Here is a 27,093-nt window from a genome sequence, read left to right as displayed (position 1 = left end):
CACCTCCCTCTAGCATGTATTAGATATATACAAATATATGCAAATCCGAGCCCAGATGGGTGTTGTCCAGTTCAGAAGGGTTATCTTCTCAAGCAGTAGAAGTAATTGGGTCTCTAAGTCAGCATTTAGCACAGGGGATGGCAGGAGTGGCTCCACAGCCAGCTTTCAGGACACCTGCTTGCTGGGATGCAGTTAGAATACAGCCACCAAGCTGTGACTCCCTCCCTTCCAGCCTGCCAGGTGATTGGACAGTGTGGACACGTGTCCCTGTCCAGCCAGACTCCCAGAGCCTATGGCACTCATTTATTCCTCAGAAGTGTGTCTGTCCTTTCACTCAGGAACACTTGCCAAGTGTGTCAAATGGGCCACATCTACTAGGTGCTAGAAAACCGAACACAATTGAGGCACCGCCCTGGAGGACCTCACCATGACAGGGGGAAGCTGGGCATGAAGGCAGACACCTCACAGGTCAGCCCCGGTGTTGGTCGGGAGCCATGACAATAGGAGCTGGAGGGGGCGAGGAGGCCACCATGCGCAGCCCAGTGGCCCTCCTTTTCCAGCTTGAGCCAGCGCTGTCAGGTAGAGTGTCTTGGATTCTGCAGGTGCCTGGGTGGGAACCCCTTGGTATTTCTCTCATCCTGGGGTCTTGTACCAGTCATCAGCTTGGAGTGGGAGCTTGGTAACAATTGGGAAACTTCAACACTCTGGGGGAAAGAAGTGCATTTTCAGAAGTGTAGAGACACTCAGGAGAAATGTGCTCAAATGTTGTTTGGACACAGTGGCTCATGCCTGTGATCCCAGTGACTTGGGAGGCTAAGGCAGGAGGATTACCTTTTAGGCCAAGAGTCGGAGACCAGCCTGGACAACATAGTGAGACCCACCTCCAAAATTTTCTTTTTAAAAACTAGCTGGGCATGGCCAGGCACCGTGGCTCACACCTGTAATCCCAGCACTTTGGGAGGCCAAGACAGGCAGACCACTTGAGGCCAGGAGGTCAAGACCAGCCTGGCCAACATGGTGAAACCCTGTTTCTACTAAAAATACAAAAACTAGCCAGGCGTGTTGGCGGGCACTTGTAATCCCAGCTACTCAAGAGGCTGAGGCACAAGAATCACTTGAACCTGGGAGGCGGAGGTTGCAATGAGCCGTGATCGCACCACTGCACTCCAGCCTGGGCGACAGAGCAAGACTCTGTCAAAAAAAAATAAAAAATTAGCTGGGCATGGTGGTGCATACCTGTAGTCCTAGCTACTTCAGAGGCTGAGGTGAGAGGATCACTGGAGCTCAGGAGTTTGAGGCTGTAGTGAGCGGTGGTTGCACCACTGCATTCCAGCCTGGGTGACAGAGCAAGACCTTTTCTCAAAAAAGAAAATATAGTTCAAAGTGGAATCAGACAGTGAGTAGCCCGCTAATAAAGACTGACCACCTCCCACCCTTCCAGAAGGGAATTGGGAGGGCAGTGACTACCCTGGCACATCCCATAGGCTTGTTGCCACTAGAGAGTTGCAGGCAGGTGGATCAAGGGAGTGCTTCTAGGTAACTGGGTTCAACCTTCCAAGAAGGCCTTTCGAGGGTTTCAGCAGAGAAGCCTCTTCATCAGCCTCATATTCCCGCTGGCCAGCATGGTGCCTGAAACATAGTAGCCACTGGTTAAGTATTTGCTGTTGACTGAAAGTACAAGACTTGAATCCAAACTCCTGCTAGGCCCTGCTGGCCTCGGGGAGGACGAGAGAACCACGGGCTGTTTCATGATTTACCCTGTTTTACCAAAGAATCGTGTGAGATCCTCTGAGAATATTCCTCGTCATGCCCCATGTCCGGAGCCCTTTTTTCCCTTCCCAGTGGAGGACAAGACTATGACCCCTCATTATAAATGGACCCCTCTGCCAATCATGTCCTCAAGCTGGTTGCTTGGGCCAGCTTGTCAAAGAGTGTGTGGGGCAGCATCTGAAACGAGGCCAGGGTCAAGGTTGCCCCGCCGCAGGGCGGAGCTGGACCTGTGCCTCCTTCCATGCGTTGGAAGCCTTCCGTGGAAAGCCGAGTTCTTTGGGTTTCTTGTTTATTCTGAAGTTCCTCAAACTAGTTCCTCAATTTCAGAACCAGTCACCAGTGACTGCAATGAACTTGAATTCTCCTATGCAGGGAGCCTGAGCCTGTCTTTCTTCATCTTCTCCGAACACAGGTAGACGCTGCTTGAAGCCCACTCCCACCTCTGAAAACCAGATTTCCAAACCCAGAAAGGAGAGGCGGGTGGTTGTATTTCAGCGAGATTGACCGTAGCCTAGGGAACTTCTTGCTCAGAATCCACCCCGAAAGGTTAAATAAGGAGAGCTGTTTTTCACAACCAAAATGCTGCTTGTAACAATGATCTCAAAGCTTGGCAAAATCACAAAGTACGTTTTGAGTCATCAAAGAAACTGGCTGTGTTTCACATGATTTTAGTGTCAAGGGCAGTGATGGCCTTCTAATCTTTGGAAATCGGTCGTTGTTAAGTGGCATACAGGGCAGCCCCACTTCATCAGAATATTCAGTTGTACAAAATACCCTGAGTTGCAGATTTCAATGACACTTGAAAATTTTTTAATTTTTAAATTATTTCTTATTTTTTTTAATTTTTTGAGACAGAATCTCACTCTGTTGCCCAGGTTGGAGTGCAGTGGCACGATCTCAGCTCACTGCGACCTCCAACTCCCGGGTTCAAGCGATTCTCGTGCTTCAGACTCCTGAGTAGCTGGGATTACAGGCACCCACCACCACACCCAGGTGACTTGTATTTTTAGTGGGGGCAGCATTTTGCCATGTTGGCCAGGCCGGTCTCCATCTCACAATCTCAGGCAGTCTGCCCGCCTGGGCCTTCCAAAGTGCTAGAATTACAGGCATGAGCCACTGCTCCCGGCCTGAAAAAATTTTTATACAACATACATTAAACATTCCTTGTGGCTTATTGTATAAAATTAAGTACACATGTGGCAGGTTTTTATCTCAATACTACTTTGCCCCACATGTTCTCCTGCATATTGGGTCTCTGTGGATCCGTGATGCCCCCTGCGGCATCTTTTCTATTTGCTGCTGGCTCTCCTTGTGCAAAGGATTTGAAGGTTGAATTGAAAATACCATTGTAATACCTCTCTTTTAAAGCTTATAAAATGCCCTATATCAGGGCCTGGGGGCAAAAGTAGTGTTGAAATTTATGAAGATGCTGCTCAAGTCTTTGTTATAAAAAGAATGGTAAATATTAGCTCAAGAAGCCTGGAGCCAGGTTTATAAAGGCTTTATAAAGTGAAGGGCACATTTGCATTTATCATAGAATTTCTCGTTGGGATGGGCCCGGCTATGCCAGGCCTGGGTGGGCTGAGGAACACAGACCCACCACAAGTCCAGCTTGGAGTCTTTCTTCCCTGTTGTCATTTTAAAGTTGTTTTTTCCAGAACATAGGCTGGCTGTAGTTCATGCTTCATAATTAAGGTGCTTCCTCCCAGGCCAGTCCCTGGATTTCTCACTAACCTTTGATTTGTGACAGCTTCTGCATCTCGGTCCCAATTTTTAAATTGGGTTTAAATTGGATTTAAATTGTCACGGTTAAGAGTATGGGCTTTGCTGGGCGCGGTGGCTCAAGCCTGTAATCCCAGCACTTTGGGAGGCCGAGACGGGCGGATCACGAGGTCAGGAGATCGAGACCATCCTGGCTAACGCGGTGAAACCCCGTCTCTACTAAAAAATACGAAAAAACCTAGCCGGGCGCAGTGGCCGGCGCCTGTAGTCCCAGCTACACGGGAGGCTGAGGCAGGAGAATGGCGTAAACCCGGGAGGCGGAGCTTGCAGTGAGCTGAGATCCGGCCACTGCACTCCAGCCTGGGCGACAGAGCGAGACTCCGTCTCAAAAAAAAAAAAAAAAAAAAAAAAAGAGTATGGGCTTTGACATAAAAGTCACTTGTGCAAATCCTGCCACTGCCACTTTGCTTCTGCCGTGGCCTTGGGCAGTTTACCTGGCCTACTGAGGCCCAGTTTCTTCCTCCTTGTAGAGGAATAACATTAGTGCCTTGCTCACAGAGTTGTGAAGCTTCAAGAAAAAAATGCATGCATTACCTAATACATGGCAAATAATAATAGCTGCCATTATTATTCATTTGTATGATTACCAACAGCCAGCATGTGGTTATATGTATACAAATAGCAGATTGTTGCAACACCCAAAGATGACCACAGAACAACTAATTTCAGCTTTAGCTGCCAAGGAATTGTGAGTCCCAGTTTATCACGCAGAGCTGAGGCACTGCCAGTGGACACAGAAGCCAGATGGGGTGTGCAGAATGCTCTTCAAAGAACATCTTCATGGGTTCTTGCCGACAACTCTGTCCCTCTGCTCTCAGGATTCTCCTCCTCCTGCTTTGACCACATCTGTTCCAGACTTTCCGTCTGATGCTAGGGCTGCTGGCTAGAAGCTGTGGGAGGTAGCCTTCAGCGCCTCATAGCAGCAACTTTCAAGCAACTTAACACTTATGGACCATCACATCTGTAATCCCAGGACTTTGGGAGGCTGAGGTGGACAGATCACTTGAGGCCAGGAGTTTGAGACCAGCCTGGCTAAGATGGCAAAACCCCATCTCTACAAAAAAATAAATAAAATTAGCTGGGCATGGTGGTGCATGCCTATAATCCCAGCTGCTTGGGTGGCTGAGGCACAAGAATCGCTTGAACCCGGGAGGTGGAGGTTGCAGTGAGCCAAGATCATGCCACTACACTCTAGCCTGGGTGACAGCGAAACTGTCTCACAAAAAAAAAAAAAAATCTTACAGTTCTGGTCATGCAAAGGTCTGACTGCTCATCTTGTAGCAGCTTCCATCTCACTGGAGCTTCCACTGATGTTTCCAGAGTGCCCACTACATGCCAGGCACTGTACTATGTAATTTAAACTTTGTTCCTTGCATTGAGTCACCCTGTAAAATTCTGTCATGTGGGTTTAAGGATCCCTGTATTACTGATAAGACTCCTGAGTCTCAGATTATGTGACCTGCCCATGGTCACACACCAGAGTATTGAGAAACTAAGATTCAAACTCAAATCTTCTGACTCCAAGGCCATCCTGTCGTGTGGCTGAATGGCCATTCCTCAGGATTAGTAAGTAATATATTGGAATAAATTACCTCTGAAGGTCTTTCTGATGCTAAGATCATTTTGATTCCTTTATGATTTATTTATCCATCTACCCATTTTCTCCCCATCTAGACTGTAAGCATGTTGAAAGCAAGGATAGCATCTTCACAGCAAATAAATAGTGTGTTTGGAAACCACCTATCCAATGCTGCCTACTTCTCTGACACATAGAAACAGGAGAAAAGAGATGATAACCCATTAAAAGAGTCACCGAGAAATTCCAATCCCAGGAGCTTACCACCTAGAATTCCTTCTACAAGTACACATAAATGTGAATAAGGATAGGGTTTTTTCCATTATTACTTATAAATGAAAAATTGGAGCCGGGCGCGGTGGCTCACACCTGTAATCCCAGCACTTTGGGAGGCCGAGGCAGGCGGATCACGAGGTCAGGAGATCGAGACCATCCTGGCTAACACGGTGAAACCCCGTCTCTACTAAAAATACAAAAAATTAGCCGGGCGTGGTGGTGCGCGCCTGTAGTCCCAGCTACTTGGAGGCTGAGGCAGGAGAATGGCGTGAACCTGGGAGGCGGAGCTTGCAGTGAGCCAAGATCGCGCCACTGCACTCCAGCCTGGGCGACAAAGCGAGACTCCATCTCAAAAAAAAAAAAAAAAGAAAGAAAAATTGGAAACAGTTTCCAGGTGGGCAAATGATGGTACATCTGTACCTTGCAATCTTATGCAATCTGATGAAGCCTTAAAAGGAATGAATTAGAGGTCAGTCGTGGTGGCTCACACCTGTAATCCCAGCACTTTAGGAGGCCGAGGTTAGGTGGATTGCTTGAAGTCAGGAGTTCAAGACCAGCCTGACCAACATGGTAAAACCCCGTCTCTACTAAAAATACAAAAATTACCCAGACGTGGTGGCTGGTACCTGTAATCCCAGCTACTCGGAAGGCTGGGGCAGGAGGATCACTTGAACTCAGGAGACGGAGGTTGCAGTGAGCCGAGAATGGGCTGCTGCACTCCAGCCTGGGCAACAGAGCAAGACTTCCGTCTCAAAACAAAACAAAAAAAAGAAATAAATCTACATGTGCTGAGATGGAATAGTATTCATAGTATCTTGTTAAGTGAAAGATGCAATTTGTATGATACTACATGTGTATAATCCCACGTTTCTTTTAAAAATAGTCCCAAACTATATGTTTGTATATGTATAGTAATTAGAACTAGAAGGATTTACATGAAACTTAAGTGTTTTTTATGTTGCAGAGAGGAGGGGACGGTGCCAGGATTTTTTTTCTATATACAATTTTGTTTTGTTTACATTTTTATAATGAACAATTATTTTGGTATTTGAAAAAAATTTTTGAGATGGAGTCTCACTCGGTTGCCCAAGCTGGGGTGCAGTGGCGCAATCTTGGCTCACCACAGCCTCTACCTCCTGGTCTCAAGTGATTCTCCTGCCTCAGCCTCTAAAGTAGCTGGGATTACAGGTGCCCACCACCACACCCAGCTAATTTTTGTATTTTTAGTAAAGATGAGATTTCCCCATGTTGGCCAGGCTGGTCTTGAACTCCTGATTTCAAGTGATCCCCCCACCTTGGCCTCCCAAAGTGATGGGATTACAGGTGTGAGCCACTGCACCTGGCCTGAAAAAAAAAATTTTAAGCAAGGTGAAAGATCATATTTAAGGAAGGTAGGAGAGGCTAGCTAGGAAAACTGGCCTCCCTTGGGTTTCCCATACTAGGACTAACCCTGCAATTCCCACCCCTTTGCACAAGCAGTGGAGGAAGGGCTGATTTTTCTCTCCCTGGTCCATTTCTGCTGTTTTTCACTCTATGGGGCCACTCGGGCCCGGGGCATCTGGTCCATCCAGCACTAGCACAGGCCTGTAACCACGCATACATTTGCCACTGGATAAATCAAAGCAGGAAACCGTCCCCATCTTCTGAGCACCTTCCTACTTCTTGAGTCACAACTGATAAAAAACTCTCAGTCCCCGTCAGAGAACAAGGGAGGGAATGAAATGAAAACCAAAACCAGGAAGGACAAGCTTGCCGTCTCCAGCCTTCTGTTTTAGCGGCCCAGCTGCCAAAACTCAGTGAGCAGAACAGAAGAGCCACAGACGTTCGGGTGAAGTTTCCCGCCTGCACATGGGTGTGTGCTTGCATGTGTGTGCGTGTGCATGCACAGGGTCGCAGAAACCTGCTCATCACGTATTTATAAAGCCCCAATCTCAAGTGTGGACCTAATGCCTCCTAAATTCTCATCCCATGCCAAGAGATTTTTTTTATTGTTTTCATGATAAAAAGTAATATTTGGCCAGGCATGGTGGCTCATGCCTGTAATCGCAGTACTTTGGGAGGCCAAGGTAGGCAGATCACTTGAGGTCAGGAGTTCGAGACCAGCCTGGCCAACATGGTAAAACCCCGTCTCTACCACAAATACAAAAATTAGCCGGGTATGGTGGCGGGTGCCTGTAATCCCAGCTGCTCAGGAGGCTGAGGCAGGAGAATATCTTGAACCTAAGAGGCAGAAGTTGCAGTAAGCCAAGATCGCACCATTGCACTCCAGCCTGGGCGACAGAGTGAGACTCCATCTCATAAAAATAATAACAATAATAAAAATAAAGAAAAGTAATACCTACAGAAAAAATCAGTAGAGGGAGTTACAAGAAACTGGTATTGGGGATCCCCTTAGAGGAATGAAGGAAGGGAGGGAAGGACTCATGCTTTTCATTGGCACCCCGTCTGTTTCATGTTTTTGTTTTTGTTTTTTTTACCGTTTAGAAACATTATCTGTTAAAAATGAGAACGAAGTTCGGGCACAGTGGCTCATGCCTGTAATCCCAGTACTTTGGGAGGCTGAAGCAGGTGAATCTCGTGAACTCAAGAGTTGAAGACCAGCCTGGGCACCATGGCGAAACCCTGTCTCTACCAAAAATACAAAAAATTAGCCAAGCATGGTGGCACGCACGCACCTGTCCCAGCTATGCGGGAGACTGAAATGGGAGGATCACTTAAGCCTGGGAGGCGGAGGTTACATTGAGCTGAGATCTTGTCACTGCACTCCAACCAGGGTGACAGAGTGAGACTGCATCTCAGAAAAAAAAAAAAAAAAAAAGAGAACTGAGAAAACTAATACATGCTCACTGAAAAAGTGGAAAAATTAGAAAAGTATAAAAAGAAATATTAAATCATCCATAAGCCCACTACCAAAAGAGAACCATTGCTATATGTTCTAGGTATCTACATTTTTATAAATGTCATTATAATATACAAACACATGTATATAGGGTCATATTTTAGATATACTTCTTTATCCTCTTTTTTACTAATATAATATCCCATTTTTCCATATTGTTAAATGATTTATAAACATTTTTAATGGATGTTCCATGATTTATTTAATAATTATCCTTCCCCTGTAATTAGACTTTTTTGTTCTAGTTTTTTACTGTTACAGAAATACTGTGACCTTTTTTTTTTTTTTTTTTTTTTTTTGAGATGGAGTTTCGCTCTTGTTTCCCAGGCTGGAATGCAATACACCCCAGCCCACTGCAACCTCTGCCTCCCGTGTTCAAGCGATTCTCCTGCCTCAGTCTCCTTAGTAGCCGGGATTACAGGCATGTGCCACCATGCCCAACTAATTTTGTATTTTTAGTAGAGACAGGGTTTCTCCATGTTGGTCAGGCTGGTCTCAAACTCCTGACCTCAGGTGAACCATCTGCCTCAGCCTCCCAAAGTGCTGGGATTACAGGCATAAGCCACAGCACCTGGCTTTTTTTTTTGAGACAGGCTCTCACTCTGTTGTGCAGGTTGGAGTGCAGTGGAGTGATCATGGCTCACTGCAACCTTGAACTCCTAGACTAAAGCAATCCTGCCACCTCAGCCTCCTGAGTAGCTAGGACTACAGGCACATGCGACCATGCTCAGCTAAGTTTTGTATTTTTTTGTAAAGATGGGGTCTCACTATATTGCCCAAGCTGGTCTCAAACTCCTGGACTCACGCAATCCTCCTGCCTTGGCCTCCCAAAGTGCTGGTATTATGGGCATGAGCCACCACGCTCAGCCCCGAACATCTTTGATTATGCTTTTTTCTGGTTTTTTTTTTTTTTTTTAATTTGTTCCCTACCTAGATTGCAATTCTGTGAGTTGTGCACACAAAGAGTGGGTATCTTCACTTGGTATGATGCTTGATTGTTCCCAGAGTTCCTTCATCTACATTATTTCATTGAATGAGTAAAAGGGAGTGGGGGTGTGAGGACCAGGAGGAGGGTGAGGAGAGAGAAGACAAGGTGCTGTGGGCAGGCAGAAAAGGAGGCTGTTGTGCAGTGGAGCTGATGGGAGGGGCTTCCTGGGTGGAGGCTGAGCCTTGCCTTTGAAGGACAAGCAGGATGTATGGGGTGGCCCACACAACAGCATGGCACACGTGGGACCTGGAGAGTTGAGTAGCCGAGGGGTTGTGGAGAGATCAGACTGGCCAAAGCCAAACCCTATGTTTGGGGAAACAGTGGCCAGAAAGATTATGGGCCACAGAGTTGAGACTGAGCCCATAAGCAGTGCAGAGCCAGCAGATGTCTTTGAGCTTGAGGTTGTGTTAAGTACATGATGTTTCAGGATTAGCTCAGCACGAGGGTGGGAGGTCAGAGAGAAGCTGAAAGTGGGTAAGACCAATGCCAATAGAATAGATGTGAGGGAATTGCCCTAAACATCTGAAGGGGCCTCATAGACAGTAGTTTCTACACGGCTAGGGCTGGCTAGCCATCATCAGGCATGTGGTGGGAATTGGAGGACAGTCAGAAACTTTACCCCATAGATTGTATTTACCCTGCAGTTTGACCTGTGGGATTGGCAGCAAGACTGAGTTTTGGTTTTTGTTTTTTTGAGACAGAGTCTCGCTCTGTTGCCCAGGCTGCAGTGCAATGACGTGATCTTGCCTCACTGCAACCTCTTCCTCCAGGTTCAAGCAATTCTCTCATCTCAGCCTCCTGAGTAGCTGGAATTACAGGCATGTGCCACCACACCTGGCTAATTTTTGTATTTTTAATAGAGATGGGGTTTCACGATGTTGGCCAGGCTAGTCTTGAACTCCCGACCTCAAGTGATCCACCTGCCTCGGCCTCCGAAAGTGCTGGGATTACAGGCATGAGCCACCATGCCTGGCCGAGACTGTGCTGGGATTACAGGCGTGAGCCACCATGCCTGGCCGAAACTGAGTTTTTGAGGGCATGTCTGATTTGTTTCTTTTTAATAATTGATCTGTAAGATTTTAGTGATTAATGTACCTTCACATTTCATATCCTTCTTAATGGGAAATGCTGATGCAGAAATTGTTCTCCTTGGAATAAGGCTTCAGGCTGGCCAATGAGTCCAGTTTTGAGGTTCCTCTGGCTGCGTTTCACTCACAGTGCCTGAGTGCAGGCCCCAGTAAGGCCCCTTCCTCCTTCTTTAGACATCTGTTTCTATGTCCCAGGGATCACATGGCCACTCTCCCTCTCCGCCTGAGGGAGAGAGTGAAGCAAGCCTTTCAGAAGCCTGTCACTTGTCAGATTGTTGGCCCAGGCCAGGGTGGGGGTTCTGTACCAATGGCAGGATTTTCTTTTCTTTTTTATTTTTTTTCATAAAGACACAGTCTTGTTATGTTGTACAAGCTGATCTCAAACTCCCAGGCTCAAGTGATCCTCTTGCCTCAGCCTCCCAAAATGCTGGGATTACAGGAATAAGCCACTGTGCCTGGCCAGTGGCTCATTCATTTGATGCCCAGCATCCACCATCTGCCCCTACTCTGCGACTTCTGCCATCTGGAACTTGACCCCCAAGAGTCTGGGAGGAATGTGGAATTATACCCACCTCACTCATCTGAGAATTTAAACCCTGGGGGTATATGAGGATCAAGCGTGTGTCCATGGTCTGATGCCTGAACTTCATCTGCAGCCTCCTCTCCTGGGACTGCCTGACTTACACTTTACTCACCGACAACTTCAAGCTGCTGGTGATTGCTGCATTGACTTACCTCTGTACCTTACCTTTTGCCATCCCCTCTACCCAGAATACCCTCTCCTTTTTCTTGGGCAGGTCTTGCTCACTGCTTTAGACTCAGCCCAGGCATCACCTCCTGGGCTGGACTAGGTGTCCCCCTGTATTCCCGTCACATCTGCTGTGTGTCTGTCTCTGTCCTTGCATCCCTGTATTGTACTGAACTCTTCTGACTTCTTGTCTATTTCCCCTGTAGGCTGTAAGACCCTCAAAGGACAGTGTCTTCTTCCTCACTATACTGCCAGCACTCGGCACAGGGCCCCACACCCAGCAGACCCAGTACATGCCCAGGAACTGCCACGCATAAGATCCTTGCTCTGCAGCTAGACAGGACACTCTGGGGCCAAGACCTTACTCAACATAAAGCCTCAGGCTGCCTCCAGTCATTGGATTTGGAGGCTCTTTGTTGGGTGCCTATAAGTGATTATATCTTTTTGTCTTAAGTATTTTTCTGATACGAATATTACTTCTTTTGGTTAATATTGGCCCGGCACATCTTTCTATGTCTTTACTTCCAACTTTTCTGGATAATTTTGTTGCGTTTCTTTTCATCAGCATCTGGCTGAATCTTTTAAAATCCTATCTGGTTTGCTGTTTTGTAATCTACTCACATGTACCGTGGTTTAATGACATGCTAATATTTTGCCTTAATTCTGCCATCTTGTGTTTTTTATATTTATTGTCCTTTTTGCTTCTTTTTTCCTCCTTTCCTTGCCTTGTATCAAATTGACAGCATTTTCTATTTTTCCTTCTTTACTCTTCTGGTCTGAATTGTATTTCTTTTTTTTTTTTTTTTTTTTTTTGAGACGGAGTCTCACTCTGTCGCTCAGGCTGGAGTGCAGTGGCCGGATCTCGACTCACTGCAAGCTCCACGTCCCGGGTTTACGCCATTCTCCTGCCTCAGCCTCCCGAGTAGCTGGGATTACAGGCGCCCACCGAGGTGACCTCGCCCGGCTAGTTTTTTGTATTTTTTAGTAGAGACGGGGTTTCACCGCTGAATTGTATTTCTATTATTTTAGTCATTACTCAAATCAACATACATATTAACTGTAATTTTTTCTAGTAACATTTAAACGTTTTTGTACATAAAGTCCCCAAAAAGGCAAAGATCATATTACTTTTTACCCATCGAACAACCCATTTCACACATCTTCCTTATTATTAGTGTCTAGATTTTCATGTTTTATAATGATTTAAACTGGCCAGGCATGGTGGCTCATGCCTATAATCCCAGCACTTTGGGAGACTGAGGCAGGCAGATCACCTGAGGGCAGGAGTTCGAAAGCCGCCTGGCCAACATGGGGAAATCCCATCTCTACTAAAAATACAAAAATTAGCCAAGGGTGGTGACACATGCCTGTAATCCCAGCTACTCAGGAGGCTGAGGCAGGAGAATCACTTGAATCAGAAGGCTGAGGTTGCAGTAAGCCAAGATTGTGCCACTGCACTCTAGCCTGGGCGACAGAGCGAGACTCCGTCTCAAAAAAAAAAAAAAAAGGCTGGGTGCGGTGGCTCATGCCTGTAATCCCAGCACTTTGGGAGGCCGAGGCGGGTGGATCACGAGGTCAGGGGATCGAGACCATCCTGGCTAACGCAGGGAAACCCCGTCTCTACTAAAAATGCAAAAAATTAGCCAGGCATGGTGGCGGGCGCCTGTAGTCCCAGCTACTTGGGAGGCTGAGGCAGGAGAATGGTGTGAACCCGGGAGGCGGAGCTTGCAGTGAGCCGAGATTCCGCCACTGCACTCCAGCCTGGGCGACAGAGCCAGACTCCGTCTCAAAAAAAAAAAAAGATTTAAACCAATTTTTCATATTCAACTATTAATTAAATTGACCAACATATTGTTTGAGTTCCTGTGCCTACCGTTGTTCCTTTTTTCTGGTTTACTTTTTTTCTTTGCAAAGCACATCCTTCAGTGGTTCTTTCAGTGAAGGCAGCGCCACCTTACCTAGAACTCCTGTTTGTGTATGTGTGTATTAGATGTGGACTTGTTTGATTGTTTCAAGAAAATGAAATGACCTGTTAAAACCACCAAGTTAAGTCATAACACCCCAGGAGGATTTAGTGGTGTAACTGAACTAAAAGTCTGACAAATTGATGGCTGATTCAGCCCTGACTGACGAGACCCCTCATCAGTAAGGGATCTTCTTCTGCTTCCTGTCTATATGGGCTAAGAAATTATTACCAACAGTAGATGGGCAGATGCTAGGGGTAGTAATATCCACATGGGTAGTAATACTGCTCAGTTCCTGGATGTTCTACATGCCTCTGCCAACCAGATCTTATTCTAGGAAGGAACTGGAGATCCTTGGGTCCCAAGAGAATGGGCCAAGAGTGTCCTGGCTTGAGCGCTAACTCCATGTTGGATGCTCTAACCGTATAAATTGAGCCTCATTTATTCCTGTAGGTAATGTACCTCTCTAAGCCTTAATTTCTTCATCTGTAAAATTAGAGATAATATTGCCAACCTTGCAGGGTTAGTGTGGAATGCATCAACAAGGCAGATAGAGTTCCTGGCACCATGCCCCATACACAGAAAACATTTATGGACGGTGGTGGCTATTCCATTCCCTGGCACTTGGGAGACACTCATTGAATATTTATGGAGTGGATGCAGAAGCTTACCATAAAAGGCTTCATTGAGTAGATAGGCCTTAAAGGATAGGTGAGATCTGGGCAGACATTGATAAGGGAGGAAGACAAGCAGCCACTCCTTATGGGAGGAACAGGGTGGGCAGAAGAAGGGAATCAGCCTTGCCCAGTGCTGCCCTGCTCAGGCAAGTGAAGGGATCAGTCTGGAACAAACTGGGGAAAGGGCTGCAGGAAGGGCAGAAAGGGGAGTCAGGGTGAGCATGTATGGGGACTTCTGGGTCTGCCTCGCCAGATGGCTGTTTTGCCAGGCCAGCTTGCTCTGCCTGATACTTGCCCTTGGTTCCCTCTTTTTTTGTTTTTTTTTTTTCCTTTTCTCTCTTTTTTCTTTTGAGACAGGGTCTTGCTCCGTTGCCCAGACTGGAGTGCAGTGGTGCTATCATGGCTCACTGCAGCCTCAACCTCCTGGGCTCAAGCAGTCCTCCTGCTTCAGGCTCCCAAGTAGCTAGGACTACAGGCGTGTGCTACCATGCCTGGCTAATTTTTAAATTTTCTGTAGAGATGAAGTCTCACTATGTTGCCCAGGCTAGTGTCAGACTCCTGGCCTCAAGTGATCCTCCTGCCTTGGCCTCCCAAAGTACTGAGATTACAGGCGTGAACCACCACGCCCAGCCCAGCCCCTCACTTTGATAGGCAGAGGTTTGCCTATTGTGGCCTGGTGGCCAGGCAAGCTGGAGGCTTAAAAGAGGAAGTCGGGAGAAGATTGGTTTTCAACCAATATCTTATTAAGGAAGTTGAGTCATTCTACTTCTGCTATTTATCCCCTCTGGGCATTCAGAGAAGGACAAGTTTTACTTCCAGATGAAATAGTCATGAGAGGGATTTGCCTTGGCCCCTTGTAGACATTTTCAAGATGGCTCTGTAAGACAGATTTTTATTTCCCTTTCGTGTGTGGAGAATCAAGTCTCCAAGTGTTGCATGAACTAGGTAAGGCTCAAGATACCTTGGCTATATGGTGCTGAAACAGAGAAGTCCCATCACCTCAGTGATGGCTTTTAGTAGCCTGGTGACAGACAAGAGAATGAACATTCATTTAGCCCCTTCTGTTGGCCAGGCAACCCGATCGACGTTTCATGTACTCTTCTTCATTCGGTCCTCAAAACAGCTCTGAAGAAGCTAAAAGAAGAAACTCAGAGAAGTTAAGTGGCTAGCTCAAGGTTTAGATGTCGGCTTAGGAGGCAGCAGTCTGGGTTCAACCCCACCTCTGCAACCTGCAACTGCGTAATTTTTGGTGTGCTACTAAACTTCCCTAAGCCATATCTTCATGTCTGAAAATGAGATGACGGTAGGTGATTTGTAAATAGCGACAGTTAGTGTTCTGAATTGGAGTTGTCTGGCCCTCAGAGAATCCTGACAGATGGGCTACATTCTCAGAACTAGAAGGAACCTCAAAAGATATCCTAGGCCGCTGGTTTCCAAACTCTTTTCTTGGAGAACTAGGATTTTGTAGAGGTCCTCGGTGGATGAAGGGACACTGAGCATGTGGAGCTCCTTCAGCCAGGGCAGCAGTTGCAAATGTGGGTTACATGCCAGTTCCATGCATCTGGTTCTTTTAGTTATTGGGAGTTGAGGTATGATTTCATTTGACAAAAATGGTCCCACTGCTCTTCTTAAAAAAAAAAAAAATCATTAAGGCTAGAACCCATAACTTCTGGTTCCCAGTCTGGCATTTTTACTATGCTGTACTTGCTAAAACAGGGAAATGAAATATGATATATTCTTTAAAAGATTATCATCTTTGAAGATTAACATTTAAAACATTGCTTTTGTACCTTCCAGTGAATCAAAAATTTGTTTACTGTAAACCCCATTCCTGCCCTAGAATCCTAGGAACAGAAATTTTGCTGTCAGAGAAAACACCGCTCTTATCACTTCAGAACAGCACCGTCCAGTAGAACTTTCTGCAATGATGGACGTGTTCTCTGTCTGCACTGTTGAGTGTGGTAGCTAGTGTAACAGAGGAACTGATTTTCAAATTTTACCTCATTTCAATTAAATGTAAATAGCCACATGGTGCTAGTGGCTACCACTTTGGACAGTGTCGCCTTGAGTACAGAGCAGGGGTCAGGTGGCAGTCCCTGGTCCTTTGGCATCAGAATCATCCAGAGAACTTGTCCAAAGTACAGATTCTGGGCCTAATGCCCAGTGACTCTGGTTCAGCAGGCCTAAGAGGAATGCATTTAAATAACTTATCTGGTTATTCTAATCTGTGGTCAGATTGGAAACTGCTGCATTGGAGAGCTGTTCCTTGGAGTGGAAGAATAGAGCCAGAATCAGGCATTTAGCCTGGCCCTGATCTTCTAGGGAGACTAGAGCAACCTTCTGGGGAATGGCAGATCCTTGGAGAATCTGTTGAAAGCTGTGGACCAAGTCTTCCCTGGAAAAATGCAAATTATATTTTCCTCCCTGAATCCATCCTTGAACCCAGATTAAGAACTCCTCATACAGCTATGCCCAGGGGTTGATCTGGTACCATCCAGATCATTCCTATCCCCCAGGCTTCGCCAGGAGGTCACTGAGGCATCACAGAAGAAAGAACCAACAGTGTCTGTGCATCAGGCCTCAAAGAATATGGAGTGAATTCTGCTCCTTTCCTTTCCTCTTCTGATTTCATGGGCTTATGGGTGAGCCATGTGGGTTTGACTGTTGCCACTACTCTTGTCCTTAACTCTTATGCGAGAGCAGAGGACCCAATACATTTGGGGCCTGAGTGAAGCTGGGGAGAGTGTCTAGGCTGAGGAATGGATCAGGAGTTGGACTTGCCTTCAAAGGCAGAGACATAACTAGCTCCCACTTCGTCCTCCCCACACACTGCAGGAGGAAGAAGGGGCATAGCAGCAGGGCCATGAGCTGGGGTGACAGCCAGAGGCCAAAGTCCAGGGCTGGGAAGGCCCCCTAGCCAGTAGTCCTGGGCTTAATACAGAACCATGATTTTTGTAGACGAGAGCCCAGATAGAATTAGGGAAGGAGGGAGGGAGCAAGTGCATATGTATGTGTATGTGTCTGTGTGTGCATGTGTATGTGTGCATGTGTGTCTGTGTGGGAGGTGTTTGGGGAGAGCCACTGTCAGGCCAGAGTGTCCCAAGAATAGCCTCTTGAACTTGGAGGCTGTCAGTGAGGGTCTGAGTCATGGTGATGTGGCACAGAAAAGCCAGCCACAGGAGGAGCTTTACAGCTCCCAGGCCGTGATTTGTGCCCCTGGGAGGTGAGGGTCAGCCTGTTTTCCCCATGCCCTTCACAAGTTCAGCTGCCATCTGCTGGGTCAGCTTCTCAACAGCCTCCTTGTTACTGTCTGCCTGCCAGGCTGTTGGATGAGTCATCGGGGAACTGCAGAGGAGGCTCTGAGCATGGCTGCTTCAGCCTCAGCTTCCACTTCTCTGGGAAGAGGGGAGCCTGGTGTGCCCACAGAGGGGCGACTGGGGCCCTGGACAGCTGCCTCCCCAACACCAATATGAAAGGACAGCTCTGGGACTCGGGATGCCCTGCACCCTCTCTGGAGGAGTTCTAGCTCAGGATGACCTATCCAGAAGCCTCCATTGGGCCATGCCAGGCAGGGACAGGCTATCAGAGCCCCCACACAGCCAGATCTCTAATAGCCACGCACCCTCAGAGCAGCAGCTATACCACCTGGCCTCATTTTTCTCATTCATCAGGCAGGACTCTCTCTTCCTCCTCAGCATTCAGGATCATCCTGTCTCCAAAGGTTATGGAAAAGCAATCTTTGTCCTTTGAGTCCCTCATTCAGCCAGCGTCAGTTGCCTGGTCTGTGGCCCCTGTGCTATACACTGGGGAGGCACTGTGTGCAGGGCCTCACCTCTGCCCTCAGGAGCCTCTTCACTCCAGCAAGAAGCCCCAGGGCTTCTTGACCAGGGAGGACCTTCGTGTCCCCTTCTGCATTCGCCTGTAACCCAGGAGCTTGGGGAGTGGGCATCATAGCCTAAAGATCCTAGGGTCTGGGTCCTGGCCATGCCCTGTCACACGTGGGTTGGGTGACCTTGGACAAGTCTCCACTGAATTAGGCCTCAGCTTCTTCAGATAGAAAGGAGGAGGTCAAGGTCACATCGAGCTCCCTGTGAGCACTCCCTACTGCTGTTAGGTTTGGAGACTTTTTCGTCTGTTCTTAAGATCTCGTTTCCCCTGGTAAAGAGGCTGAGAAAGGTGGGATCGGCTCTGGGCTTAGGTCAGTTTCTTTTCTGGAGGTCGAGTGGGGTGGGGAGATGTGAGGTGGGATGAAAGTACTGTTACAAGAGGTATAGCCGGCCTTGAAGGGCTTTTGCCTAATTGGATTCAGAACACCCTTTAGACTTTTTTTTTTTTTTCTTTTAGAGACAGGGTCTTGTTCTGTCACTCAGGCTGGAGAATGCAATGGTGCAATCTCAACTCACTGCAGCCTCAGCCTCCTGGGTTCAAGCATTCCTCCCACTGCAGCCTCTAGAGTTGCTGGGACTACGGCACATGCCACCACCCCAGCTGATTTTTTGTATTTTTTGTGGAGACGGGGTTCCACCATGTTGCCCAGGCTGATCTTGAACTCCTGGGCTCCAGTAATCCTCCTGCCTCATTCTCCCAAAGTGCTGGGATTTTAGGCATGGGCCACCGTGCCCAGCCCCCTCAGACTTCTTAAGATCCTCAGGTAACAGTGAGGCCACCCATTCGGCTTCCTCAGCATCTGGCGTTTGGAACCAAATCCAGGCATCCTTGCAGGAAGCTGGAACTACTCCGAGTTCAGAGCTAGGAGACCCCTGAAGACAGAGATGCAAGGGACTAATCAATGGCGAACAACAAACCCCACCACACACCCCAGCCAAGCTGGCAGAGCCTTTCAGAGCCATCAAGGTGGGAAGACCAGTGAGGCAGATTCAGAAGGAGAAAGGCTTCAACTTAGTACCTCAGTTTCCCACCATCTCATTCAGTCCTCAGGCCTCACAGGGCAAAAGGCCAGAGGCCTTAGAGTTCAGCTTCAGGTGGTGTGCCTGTCTGCCCCAGAAGCAGAGTCGTGATCCAGGGTTCAGAGAGTTACCGCAAGGAAGATGATTTCTGTTAGTAGCAGCTTTAAGACAAACCTACCATCAGAGAGCAGTTATTAAAAATCTCTCTGCATTTGGGACCTTCTCAGGCTGTTTCTAAGGCAAGTCATGCCTGAGAGGGGCCCTGCCCTTTAAAAACTCCCAGTCTTTAAAAAGGTTTCCAAATGGTAACAGTCTCAAATCAGTGCTCTTCTCTTTTTTGCCAATTCCAGTCTGCAGGCTGTTTGCACAGATTGTTGGCAACTCTGGTTTGCTCTTCTTTGCAGCTTCCTAGGGCTGGGCAAGACAGAACCCAGAGAAAGGTGAATTCTTGTGCTTTATTCTTTATTTCTAGAGGTATAGGTTGGTGTTAGGGCCTTTAGTATAAATTCTACTCCTGATGTTGCCTGAACGAAAAATGATACCTAGAAGTTTTCAGCCAATGAGTCTGGACGTTAGAGGAGGAAGCATGTTAGTTCCTTCTGGAGAGCCACAAACAGACGCATTGGGCAAGGAACCACGTGCTGAGCACCATTTGCATGCTGAGTTTTAGACTTTGTAGGACACACACACACACACACACATATCTACCTCCTACTAGGGAACAGAATAGAACCTTGCTTCTCTCCCTTGGAGAAAAGTCACTGTGGATGGTGTATGTCAACAGGCCCTCTCCAAAGGCTTATGTGGGGTCGGTGAGGCCATGGTTTTGGAGTTTGGGATTCACCACCCTGTCCTGGGGAAGCAAAGTTTGCCATAAAACAAACAACAGAAAAAGATTCCGCCACCATAAAGGCAAGAAAGAGCCGACCCAGACATTTGTGCCACAGCTGTCCTAGAGGGAGTTGGCTGGCATCCTTGCTGGACACAGTGGAAGAAGCTGTTTATGTTGTGGTGCTGGGAGGACCGGGGGCCTGTGCCATGTGGAACATGTGTAGATGTTGAGAGGTTGAGTCTTACCACTGAGAATGTTTGGAGGATGAGTATGGGTGGCAGAGGCATACATAAAGAGGCAGAGAGCCTATGCCCCTGCCTTTCTCCCCCACCCAAGGCTGACCTGTGTTCTCCCAGGTCTGGGATTCTAAGTGACCTGCTCTGTGTTTGGTCTCTCTCAGGGTGAGCACAAGCCTGGGAGATGGCAGTGATGGAAATGGCCTGCCCAGGCGCCCCTGGCTCAGCAGTGGGGCAGCAGAAGGAACTCCCCAAAGCCAAGGAGAAGACGCCGCCACTGGGGAAGAAACAGAGCTCCGTCTACAAGCTTGAGGCCGTGGAGAAGAGCCCTGTGTTCTGCGGAAAGTGGGAGATCCTGAACGACGTGATTACCAAGGGCACAGCCAAGGAAGGCTCCGAGGCAGGGCCAGCTGCCATTTCTATCATCGCCCAGGCTGAGTGTAGGGGCCTGGGGTTTTTGTGGGCATGGGGCAGGTGGGTGGGCCTGCAGGTGGGTAACTGGGCCCAGGGGTTCCCTATGGAGGAGAGAGGTCCGTGCCACTGCTAGATAAGATTCTCACAAGACACAACCAGAGGTCTATGCCGAGAATCATGGAACGTGGGGTTGTAAAAGTGCACAGATGGTGAATGTGGCAAGGGGAGGCTGTGTCCATCATGACTGGAGCAGGGGAAGAGAGGTAACAGACAGCGCTCGGGACTCTGCAGAATCATCAAGCAGGCCATCAACCTTCTGCTGTGACCTTGAGCAGCCCGAGTATCTGGAGAGGCTCCAGACAGGAAAGGCCAGGTCTCCTGGAAAGCCCCACTGGGGCCTGTAGGGCCTTCACCATCTTCCACCTAGAGATGGCCCCACCCCCAGGAATGAGCACCGTGCTCTTGAGCCTGCTGGGCCAGTCCTGGGGCGGCAGGCCATGGCAGGGTGAGGCCTGGTCTGGTCCTTTCTGCTTCTACTTATGATACCTTATGATGACTAGTAATGGTGGCTTCCCTTGGAGACAGAAACTCCCACGAGGCCTGGGTAGGGCCGGGAGTCCTCTCTCTCCAACACCTTCCCTCAACCCAGTAGGCTTCTTGGGGTGGAACCTGGAGAGCTAGACAGCCGTGCTGGCGTTTCTCCACACGCACACATCCTGCCCTTGTCTCCCACTTCCTCCTGGTTGGTTTTTGAGGAGACATGAGAGAATAAAAACTAAAATGCAGTGAGTGACATAATTAAAAAAAAAAAATACACACACATATATTCACACTTATATGTACATACGTATATAAATACCTAATAGCTGGTATTTACTGAGCTGTTTTTCCTATGAGCCAGGCACTGTGTTGAGCGTTTTTTGTAGATCATCTCACTTCAGCTTCACAGGACGTGAGGCAGGCACCCTATGATCCCCATATTATAGGCATGGCTATTTCAGAGCAGGTGGCTGAGGCCATGGTCTGCTCTTGACCATAAGCTGAGAAGCTGGGGAGACAGTGCGGGAAGGAGGCATTGGTGGGGAGGTGACTGCCAGACAGGGGTTGTCTGGAATGGAGGGGAAGGAGAGGCGCCAGAGGGGATCTCTGTAAAATGTCTCTCCCCTAAGTGCTGAATTCCTATTTTTTCTCCTCTCTGCTAATCTAACTCCTTTTGCTTTAGGTGAGAATAGCCAGGAGTTCAGCCCCACCTTTTCAGAACGCATTTTCATCGCTGGGTCCAAACAGTACAGGTAAGCAGGGGAGACAAGCCTGAGTGGGAAGGCGGGGACTGGACCCAGCATCCTCGTCCCCAGCGCTTGCCTGGGCTGCTCCTGCTGACCCCGGGCTCCCTCCCTCAGCACCTGTGGTTCAGCTCCTGGAACTCGCCCAGGCTTTCCTGGCTGAGCCGCTCTCTCAGCCAAATAAGCTTTTCAAAGGCTTTTCACAGCTTGTGGCTGACTGCCTCTGGGCCACATCAACTTGACGTTTTATTTTTATTCTCCTCAGAGTCCTTAATGCACCTCCTCGTTTCCCATCAACAGGGAGGGTACTGGGAACAGAAGCTGCTTTCCACTCTTGCATGACTGTGAGCGCAGTTCGGGTTGGTCAGGGGGCCTTCTACTGTTCTCTATGTGAGAAACCTGCTGGTGCCTTTTCTCCTGGGAGATGCACCAAGTAGGGATGTGGGCAGTAGAAAAGGAGGGGACAGATAGACTTGGTGGCCCAGTAGAAAGGAAGCCAGGGTGGGGCTCAGTCTGTTCCCAGGTTCTGCATTCCCCCACAGATGATTTTTGAAACGAGTTCAAGCGCCGGGCGTGATGGCTCTCGCCTGTAATCCCAGCACTTTGGGAGGCTGAGGCGGGTGGATCACGAGGTCAGGAGATCGAGACCATCCTGACCAACATGGTGAAACTCCATCTCTACTAAAAATACAAAAATTAGCTGGGCATGATAGTGCATGCCTGTAATCTGAGCTACTTGGGAGGCTGAGGGAGGAGAATCGCTTGAATCCGGGAGTTGGAGGTTGCAGTGAGCCGAGATCACACCACTGCACTCCAGCCTGGTGACAGAGTGAGATTCCGTCTGGGAAAAAAAAAAGAGTTCAAGCTCCCTCCCCTATCACCAGGCAGGTTTTTGTATCACTGGAGTTTGGAACCTGCTAGTGATAAGATTGTGGGGAGGGCAGCTGCCTTGGAACCAAGAAAGGCTTAGAATCTGGTGGGATTCCTTCTGCTGTCCTGGGTGCCTTTTGGCCCAGAGTAGGAGCCTTTGATAGACATACTTCTTTCAGCTGTCCAAGAGAAGCCTGTAGGCTTCCAGTGGTCCCCAGGACTACCATGAGTCTGCCTCCTCTGTGGGGACAGAAGATGAGGCCAAGGGAGGGTGGCTGAGGCCATGATCTCCTCCACAGCTGTTGCAGCAACCCATCTGTTGCCAGGTCCTTTCATACTTGGCAGGGACCCCAGTCCAGTTAGAGCCATGGCAGTGATGAGCCCCGAGGCCAGCAGAGAAGGGCAGGCTCCCCGGTACCAGGCAGCAGTCCAGGGTGTCACCTTCAGCAGCAGCCAGGGACCCCCAGGAACCGTGAGAGTGGAGGTGACCAGCCTTACCTGTTCCTCCATCCGGAGGCAACAGAAACAAGCTCTGCTCAATCAGAGCTGAGAGGCCTGCCATGAGCCTGGCCCCCTCCTGGGAGCTCTCCAGGGGCAGCTGACCTTGGAGAGCAGTGAGCAAACCGTGTCTCCTCCCCCAACTCTCCCCAAGAAGTGCTGAGTCTGTATCCCATCACCATAGTAACAAGCACAGCTTCTTGGCAACTTGCCTTGGGGCCAGACACTGAGCTGGGCTTTTTAAATGAACTAAATTATTGAAACCTCATTTCCACCCTGCATGGCAGAAAATACCAAACCCATTTTATAAGTGAGAAAACTGAGGTTCCTTGGGATTTAGAAACTTGGCCGCATTCACACAAGTAATGGCAAGCTGGGATTTGACCTTGGATCTGTAGGAGTCCAGATACAAGTGTCTGGGCCATTGCCTCTTCCTGCCTCCTTGTGCTCAATATGCAAATCTGTCCCTTTTTTGACAGCCAGTCTGAGAGTCTTGATCAGATCCCCAACAATGTGGCCCATGCTACTGAGGGCAAAATGGCCCGTGTGTGTTGGAAGGGAAAGCGTCGTAGCAAAGCCCGGAAGAAACGGAAGAAGAAGAGCTCAAAGTCCCTGGCTCATACAGGAGTGGCCTTGGCCAAACCCCTCCCCAGGACCCCTGAGCAGGAGAGCTGCACCATCCCAGTGCAGGTGAGACCCTCCACCCACTGCCCAGACCGCAGGTTCATGGGGCCTTGGAATTGGAGCCTGTGCCTTGGCCCTGGCCCTCTGTGCTGACAGCTGTGTTTCTCCCCACAGGAGGATGAGTCTCCACTCGGCGTCCCGTATGTGAGAAACACCCCACAGTTCACCAAGCCTCTGAAGGAACCAGGCCTTGGTCAACTCTGTTTTAAGCAGCTTGGCGAGGGCCTGCGACCAGCTCTGCCTCGATCGGAACTCCACAAACTGATCAGCCCCTTGCAATGTCTGAACCACGTGTGGAAACTGCACCACCCCCAGGACGGAGGCCCCCTGCCCCTGCCCACGCACCCCTTCCCCTATAGCAGACTGCCTCATCCCTTCCCATTCCACCCTCTCCAGCCCTGGAAACCTCACCCTCTAGAGTCCTTCCTGGGCAAACTGGCCTGTGTAGACAGCCAGCAACCCTTGCCTCACCCACACCTGAGCAAACTGGCCTGTGTAGACAGTCCAAAGCCCCTGCCTGGCCCACACCTGGAGCCCAGCTGCCCGTCTCGTGGTGCCCATGAGAAGTTTTCTGTGGAGGAATACCTGGTGCATGCTCTGCAAGGCAGCGTGAGCTCAGGCCAGGCCCACAGCCTGACCAGCCTGGCCAAGACCTGGGCAGCAGGGGGCTCCAGACCCCGGGAGCCCAGCCCCAAAACTGAGGACAATGAGGGCGTCCTGCTCACTGAGGTAACTAATCCCCCAGCACCTGTATACGTCCCTCCACCAGCAACCTGGGGGATGCTTTTCTCTCTTTATCAGAGTCACTCTTATCTGTGGTGACAAATCAAACAGTAGGATAGTGCTCACTGTGGATGAAAAGTGTCATCTGTTACGCTGCCAACCTCACTTTTCACAGCCTTTTTAGCGTCTTCTGTTCTGAGTTCTTCTGGTTGGTCACCTCCTGCTTGCTGAATGCGGGCACTGCATGAATAATACACATGCTGAGGACAAGGGGAATCAGCCGGGAGCCACTGGAGATGTTATCATGGCCCCCAGAGACAGAAGATGAGGATGGGACCTGTTTTCACCACCCACCTCCTTCCCTTTTTCCTCTTGTTCACTTCCCAAATAAGTGTATAACTTTAAATGATTTTATCACACTTTGATTTCTGGGTTTTATTCCATCCATCCACTTTTTTTTTTTTTTTCTTTAATAAATTGTTTTTTGAGACAGAGTCTCACTCTGTCACCCAGGCTAGAGTACAGTGGTACAACCATAGCTCACTACAGCCTCCATCTCCTGGGTTCAAGCAGTCCTCCTGCCTCAGCCCCCCGAGTAGCTGGGACTACAAGCGTGTACCACCACGCCCAGCTATTTTCTTTTTTTAGTAGAGATGAGGTCTTGCTGTGTTGCCCAGGCTGGTCTCAAACTCCTGGGCTAAAGCAGTCCTCACACATTGGCCTCCAAAAGTGCTGGGATTATAGGTGTGAGCCACTGCACCGTCTTATTCCATCTACTTTTTAATTTTTTAATTTTTTGTTTTGTTTTGTTTTGTTTTGAGACAGAGTCTTACTCTGTCGCCCAGGCTGGAGTGTAGTGGCACTATATCAGCTTACTGCATCCTCCCCCTTCCGGGTTCAAGTGATTCTCCCACTTCAGCCTCCCGAGTAGCTGGGACTACAGGTATGCACCACCATGCTGGGCTAATTTTGTATTTTTTGGTAGAGACAGGGTTTCACCATGTTGGCCAGGCTGGTCTCAAACTCCTGACCTTGAGTGATCCGCCCACCTTGGCCTCCCAAAGTGTTGGGATTACAGGTGTGAGCCACCATGCCCGGCCCCTCCATCCTCTTTTAACATCATCCTTGACCCCGGCCCCTCTTCACTGTTCCTCCCTTCCCTCCACCTAGCTCCTGAGTTTTGTTTTTTCATTGTCAAGGTGATTGGCAGTTCTGTTTCTGTTTCACCATCACAAGTCTGGGATATTTTTCATCACAAGGATCAGTGGCTGCAGCCCATGAACCCCTCCCTCGCCTTCACCTCATTCCTCTACCCCCTCTCTGGGGCTGCCCAGCCCAGATCCCCGTCTTCGCCCCAGGGCTGCCTGGTTGTGAGGGCTCAGCTCAGCAGCCCTGGCAAGGTCACTAGCTGGAGGGCCTTCCTCATTGTAGCCCTGTAGCCCTCTGCTGCCCTGGCCACTAAAACTGGCCTCTCTCTCCTGCCAACCCCAGAAACTCAAGCCAGTGGATTATGAGTACCGAGAAGAAGTCCACTGGGCCACACACCAGCCCCGCCTGGGCAGAGGCTCCTTCGGAGAGGTGCACAGGATGGAGGACAAGCAGACTGGCTTCCAGTGCGCTGTCAAAAAGGTATGCCAGGGCTCAGGGGCTGAGTGAAGAGGGAAGCCAGGAAGGGGGCCTGGTGTGTTCCCTCTGCTTTCTGTCAAGGACAGTCGCAGGGTGACTGTGGGTCTGACTTGTGAACAGAACTTGGCTGTCACTGGCCACCTGAGGTCGGCTGGAACTGGAAGGGAGCAGCCTGTCACGTGTCCTGGCCTGGCCGCTGCCCTTGGCATGTGTGTATGTGAGAGGCAGTGTGAGAGGACACACGCGGCCTCGGTGTCTCAATATAGCCAGGGCCCTGAGGGGCAAGTCCCAACATGGAAGATGGTTGGAGCGTCATGAAATTCACACTGAGGTAAAACCCCTGAACCACATAGGGGGCCGCCCCCGACCTGGGCCAGATGATGGGGAAAGCAGTAGTCTCCACCTGTCAGGCGCTTCCAGCAGGAGGCCAGTCTCAGTGGGAGTCGGAGCTCTGCCCTGTTGGCCAGGTGTGCCGCAGTCCTACAAGACAGACTTGGTGGGGAAATCAAGCTTGGCAAGACAGGAAGTCAATGGCCTGGTGGCAGAGCCCTGATTCAGACCAGGTCTGTCTGACCTGAGAGTTCGGCTTTCAGCCACTCTTCAGGAAGAAGAGGAAAGAAGATAGACTTGTTGTCCTAGAGTTTTGAGTAGAGACAGAAGACAGGAATCACCTCTCCCACCCCTTCATCTCACTGGTGTTAGAAGTGGAGAGCAGAGAGGACGGTGTGGCATGCTGGGCCTGGAGCTGAGGCCTCCTCCTGTCAGATTACACTGTCCGGGCCCAGAGGGAGCATCAGTGGCGGCTGCAGACCCACAGGCCTCACGGGTGTCAGTCCTTCTCCCCGTCACCAACCTTTCCCCCACCCCTGACTCTTGGATCACCTTGATTGGAAGCCACCTTGTTGCCAGTCAAAGCTCTCAGCCTCAAAGCCAGCACCAGGACCTAAGGCGCGTTTCTGTGGACCATCCCCTTGGCCCTTTGGCCAGTGTGAAGTAAGCTCAGAGAGAGACCTTGTTTCAAGTGGCTTATGTCAGAGACGCTCCAATCTCCAAAAGGAAAGCAACAAATACAGGTAGAGCATCCGCAATCTGAAAACCCAAAATCTGAAGTGCTCCAAAGTCCAAAACTTTTGGAGCACCAACCTGACACAGGAAATGCTCACTGTAGCCAGAGCACAAAAGCCCGGCACACACTGGCCCCATTCAGAGCAGACACCGCCACCACCGTCCGGGGTGCCTGTGGCCTTAAGGG

The 27,093-nt window shown here is 49.3% G+C and overlaps 1 protein-coding gene across 1 annotated transcript in view; it reads left to right on the top strand.

Annotated features, from left to right (window-relative positions):
* Positions 1–27,093, top strand: part of MAP3K14 (mitogen-activated protein kinase kinase kinase 14) — a 54,187-nt gene that overhangs the window by 7,249 nt on the left and 19,845 nt on the right. Inside the window, exons 2-6 of the mRNA XM_003913206.4 lie at positions 19,908–20,183; positions 21,380–21,449; positions 23,288–23,498; positions 23,607–24,221; positions 25,707–25,844. Of these exons, the coding sequence (XP_003913255.2) occupies positions 19,928–20,183; positions 21,380–21,449; positions 23,288–23,498; positions 23,607–24,221; positions 25,707–25,844 (1,290 nt within the window). The 5' untranslated portion in view covers positions 19,908–19,927. The remainder of the gene's footprint in view (positions 1–19,907; positions 20,184–21,379; positions 21,450–23,287; positions 23,499–23,606; positions 24,222–25,706; positions 25,845–27,093) is intronic.

The sequence above is a fragment of the Papio anubis genome, chromosome 17, assembly GCF_008728515.1.
Source record: "Papio anubis isolate 15944 chromosome 17, Panubis1.0, whole genome shotgun sequence".
NCBI lineage: Eukaryota > Metazoa > Chordata > Mammalia > Primates > Cercopithecidae > Papio > Papio anubis.
This window is presented reverse-complemented; position numbering and strand designations above follow the sequence as displayed.